Source organism: Cebus imitator, unplaced genomic scaffold (assembly GCF_001604975.1).
Source record: "Cebus imitator isolate Cc_AM_T3 unplaced genomic scaffold, Cebus_imitator-1.0 Scaffold170, whole genome shotgun sequence".
Classification (NCBI taxonomy): Eukaryota; Metazoa; Chordata; class Mammalia; order Primates; family Cebidae; genus Cebus; species Cebus imitator.
In genome coordinates this window covers 1,720,764-1,725,893 of record NW_016107485.1, presented here as the reverse complement: position 1 = coordinate 1,725,893, position 5,130 = coordinate 1,720,764, and the positions used below count along the sequence as shown (strand labels likewise).

General features: G+C 42.7%; 2 protein-coding genes across 2 annotated transcripts in view; one reads left to right on the top strand and one right to left on the bottom strand.

Moving 5' to 3' along the window:
• The window catches only part of RNF212B (ring finger protein 212B), a 68,247-nt gene extending 65,819 nt beyond the window's left edge, over nt 1-2,428 (bottom strand). Inside the window, exon 1 of the mRNA XM_017544461.2 lies at nt 2,338-2,428. The gene's annotated coding sequence lies outside the window, so the exon portion shown is untranslated. The remainder of the gene's footprint in view (nt 1-2,337) is intronic.
• The window catches only part of SLC7A8 (solute carrier family 7 member 8), a 60,445-nt gene continuing 56,707 nt past the window's right edge, over nt 1,393-5,130 (top strand). Inside the window, exon 1 of the mRNA XM_017544533.1 lies at nt 1,393-2,496. Within this exon, the coding sequence (XP_017400022.1) occupies nt 2,346-2,496 (151 nt within the window). The 5' untranslated portion in view covers nt 1,393-2,345. The remainder of the gene's footprint in view (nt 2,497-5,130) is intronic.

Sequence of the window (5,130 nt, the reverse complement as noted above, 5' to 3'; positions counted from 1 at the left end):
TTGCTGAGCCTTTCAATTTGCTGTATCTTGAACTAGCAAAAGGAGAAGGAGAGGAAGTTCCTCCTAACCTTTGAAACCTCTGAATACTTGCTGAGTGATCAAGGGGGCAGATGACTCCTGATTGGACTTTACCCCATTAAAAAGGCTTGTGTTATGACAGCTCAACCAACCTCATTTTAAGGAATTAAGTATTTATTTTCCTTAAAACCCAAAATCTTTTGGAACATTTTCCAGAAAGTCAGGCTAAATTTCTGTAGTTAGGGGTCAGCTTGGGGGAACTTTATTTTTTAGACCCACTTTAAAATTAAATAATTTTGCATAATATATTTAATAAGGCTAAAAATAACTTAATTTTAGACTTATAATGTTGTCCACTATATTGCTTCATGCTGTTTTTTCAAAATACTTTGCAATTATAAATAGACATCACTGCTCTCACCTTAAGGCAGCAGTTTCTGAGTGAAATTCTTCAGGTAAGTGGAGGTATAATTTCAATATGGTAATAAGCTAGTTATTCTAACATCAACAAGTCTGTTTTATGATCGCCAATGTACTGATAATTCCCCATATGTGATTTTCAAATAGTTCATAAGTGCAAAAATATTTGAAGTTGCAGGACCAGAGTTTGAGTAATTTTTTTCATGTTTCAGCCAGTTCTAAATAAGAGCTGTGAACAAGGCTACCTTGTGGTTTTATTTTTTTTTCTTTTCTTGTGTGCATGTGCTTTTTGTTCGTTTGTTTGTTTGTTTGGCCTTTTTGTTTTGTTTTGTTTTGTTTTGTTTTTGAAACACGGTCTTGCTCTGCCTCCCAGGCTGGAGTGCAGTGGCGCCATCATAGCTCATTGCAGCCTTGATTTCCTGGGCTTAAGCAATCCTCCAGCCTCAGCCTCCTGAGTAGCTGAGACTGCAGGCCTGTACCACTGCACCCAGCTAATTTTTAAATTTTGGTAGGTAGGTATCGCTCTGTTGCACAGGCAGGTCTCAAACCCCTGCACTCACGTGATCCTCCCCCCTCGGCCTCCCAAAGTGTTGGGATTACAGGTGTGAGCCACCGCGCCTGGCGATTTTGTTTCTTCTGTACTCTTCAGAGTTCACAGTTACACTAAAAGAACCTTTTCCCCATTGTTAATTCCTTCCATTTCCCTCCCTCACCCGACGATTCTTCCTATGTTTAGGAAACTCCAAGATGATGTCCCTTTAACGTTCTCTCCCGTATTCTCAAATGACCCAGTCTTAAATATTTTAACACATCGGCTAGTTTATTTCAGATGGCATTAAAAATATCTGCACAACTGTTCCCTTATTTATAAAGTTCACAGATGCTGTATGAGCTGTAACATTATACTAGCTAATGAGCTCTCCCGGAACAGTTGTCGTGGAAGGAGTTTACTTCCACTTGGTTACAAGGAGAAGGATGGAGAAAGCGAGAGACAGTTGCAAAAAGAAATAATTTAGTCCATTTTCTCAGCGGTGTTTGGGGGCTCTGTGCTAATATTTACATTGCAGAGGAGGGAGGAGACGGGACTGAGGATGGAGGGGAGCAGAGGAGGCGGGGGCGGAGCCTCCGCCGGCGAATAAAACCCCTCGTTAAAGGGAAGCACGTTAGTGTGTGGAGGAGCCACTCTGCCGAAACCCAGAGGGATGGGGCCGGCAGTGCAGTAGGACTGGATCGAAAAGAGGAAAACAAGGGCACGAAGACCAGCGAGAAAGAAGAGGACATCTGGCAAAGGCGGAAGCACAAGACGGGGAAGGGAAAGGAAACCCAGAGCAGGTGGAAACCAGATCTGAAGCAACACTGTCAGGTCACAAGTTGTTTTTCTAGAAGAGAAAAAAGTACCTGAGGATTGCTCTTTTTTCCTACAGTTAAGGAAAACTACTTTTGTCTTCATCATAAAAGAAAAAACTAGGGGGAGGTAAAGACAATCTCCTGTTTTATTAGGGGGAGAACTGACGGGAAATCCAGGCTCTCTTTTTGAAGCGTCTGAAATAAGCCACTGCCTGGTGCACAGAGCAGAGCCATCCTGGTTTCTGAAGGCACATCCCTTTCAGCAGATTTCCAGCCCGAGTCGCTGGCACAGTTCTATTTTTATATTTAAATGTATGTCTCCCCTGGCCTTTTTTTTAAGCAACACTTTTCGTTTGTAAACACGAGTGACCAGAAAGTGTGAATACGGAGTAGGAATATTTTTCGTTTTCTCTTTTATCTGCTTACCTTGTTTAGAGGGTAAGTGTGGTCCCTATTTCGGAAAAGGACGTTTTAATTCAAAGCTCTATCCCAATTTATTTACACGCATACTCATTTAGAAAGGGAGGCAGCTTTTGGAGGTTGCAATCTTACTGAGAAGGATGGAAGAAGGAGCCAGGCACCGAAACAGCACCGAAAAGAAACACCCAGGTGGGGACGAGTCGGACGCCAGCCCTGAGGCCGGTTCCGGAGGGGGCGGAGTAGCCCTGAAGAAAGAGATCGGATTGGTCAGTGCCTGTGGTATCATCGTAGGTGAGTTCCATTCCTTCCCACTGACCCCTCCTCTCCCTCTCTGATGGTGCTCTTGTGAGATCTTAACCCGTCGAAAGCATTATTTTTCTTCCCATTCCTTGGAAAAGGATTGTCAGTCACCTGAGCTGTAACCCATCTCCACTGGTCAAGTTTGAGAGGTATAGGAAACATGTCATGCATCTCTTCCTCCAAACCAGGCAAAGATTATGCCCAGTGTTCATGGAATGGAGCAAATCGTGGTCAGAAACCCGGCTTATGATTAGCATTGCCTGGGAACTCCTTAAAAATACAGGTCCTGGTCTCTACACTTGGGGGTTCTGGCTCAATAGGTTTAAGGTGGGACTAAGGGACCTGGACAAGTTTGTATGCAGCTATTCTTTCCAGGCTGAGTACAGGCTTTTAAGGCATTTTTGGTAGCTATTTTGCTGTTTTATGTTAAATGAAACTATGGGATGGGTATTAAAAATAGCAACAGCAATGCCCTGCCTTTTTATTTGAGCTTTTTCCATCATATGCAGCACTTTTACTGTGTGAAGCAGCTATGACAGAGCTGTTATTCCCATTTCACAGATGGGGAAGTTATGAAAGAAAAGAGGGGACAGATTGTGCCTCTCTGTAAATGTGGAGTTTGCAGTAGGATGTGGAGTTGAGGAGGAATTGATGGGTAAAATGTGTGTCCCAGCTGGGAGGCAATGAACGTGGGGAAACTGGTGGCCCCAAGAATGCCAGTGCAGGCCACTAAGACCCCCTGACTGCACTTGGCAGGACAGGGGCCCCAAACACAGCTTCGTCTCCAGGCAGCCCATCCTCTTTCCAGAGAAGTGTTGGAGATGGATGGCAGGCAATAGCTCACTATTCCTGCCCTCACTTCAGAGTGAGAATTTGTTCTGCTGTCTTTGGTAGAGGGCTTTACTTTCTTCCCAGAAAAGGGGGCGCAGGACAGTCAGGCATAGAAATGCTTCTGTCATCTCTCCAGAGTTCCTTTGTGAAAGCTCATTGTGTCCTGGTGCCCCTGAACCAGTTTCTCTGGCTGACACCATGTTCCATGCAGTAGCTCAGAGATATTTTGGCATCTGAGCAACAGTGACACTGGAGAACACTCTTGAAATCAAATAAAATCAGTACAGTATTCAGATAATCCTCTTCACCTCTTCACCCGGAACTTCAGTGACCAAACTCCCTTGAGTCTCTTTTCAAAATGGAATCCCATCCCCCCGCTCCCTCCCACCTACTGAAATCCTATTTTATGTGATTCTCTGACTCTGGGAAGTTTTCCAGACTATCTACAGTTATAAGAAAGATAGCGTTATAAGAAAAAGTAGAGTCATTATCTGAATCTCTCTACTTTTTCTCATGACATTTTTTTTTTTTTGGCCTCTCATTTACTTTATCTCAATTGCTCAAAAAAAAATGAGAACAGCCAAGTATTCAGTATGTATAGCACAACCCAGCTTAAGGTCTATGAATAGCCCAGAGCCCAATACCTCTTTCACCAATTTGACTGACAGAATTAAGCATTTTCCTCCCTCTAGGAAGATTCTGACTTATACATAGATGTGCACACAAGCACAATTAAACCTCTTTCTTCCTGCCCCAGCCTGGCTCACCCTTCCCATTATAGGTTCAGGTATTCAAGGGTAGAGGGTATTTTCCTATATACTGATGTTTTTGTCTCTTCCTTTCACATCTTTTTCTAAGACTATGAAGAAATGGGAGTGTTCAGGTATAATAAGTACAATTTCTGTGGGTATATGTTACTACTGATTTGTCTACAACCTTATGGATGGTACTTCAATGTGGGAATAATCTCAAAGCTCCCCATGGTGGCATTACAGTAACAAGAATGACAACTCTGGTGTTCTGTGGTGAAAATTTGAGATTCCAAATATGTCATTTCAGAGAATTTGAGATATTTTTGCAAAGTGTGAGAATCTCATAGAGTCAATAGGCACTATTCTACCCCAACTCAAGCGAGGCACAAATTTCCCCTTTAAGATGACACGGAGGACAAAATCCTTTCTGCTTCCCCTCCTTCATGGCTGTTGAGTCCCAGATGTGCTGAGGAACAGCCCTTTTCTCTTCTAGAGAAGTTTCTCAGTGGATGATTGTGATTCAAGTGTTTTCAAGACCAAATGCAAAAATAGAAATGGCATTTCTGTGTAGATTTCAGGGATCTGGTGTTCAATGTCAACACTACAGAAAAAAAGAGAACTAAAATGTAAAAAGAGAAAGGAAATTTTCTAAGTGAATCAGATGATATGGTATGGAAAAGTAACATTTGTACCAAATCTCTTTTTTTTTTTTTTTTTTTTTTTTTTGGCAGGGTCTTTTTTTTTTGTTGCTGTGGCATGCTCACTGCATCACTGCAGCCTTGAACTCCTGGGCTCAAGCGATCCTTCTGCCTCAGCCTCCCCAGTAGCTGTGACCACAGGCATGCACCACTACACCTGGCTAATTTTAAATTTTTTGTTGTAGAAACAGGTTCTCACTATGTTGCCCAGGCTAGCCTCCAACTCCTGGGCTCAAGCAATCCTCTTGCCTTGGCCTCCCAAAGTGCTGTGATTACAAGCATGAGCCACCATGCCCAGCCCCCAAATCTTTTTTATTTTTTTTTTTCAATTTTTATCTTTTTTT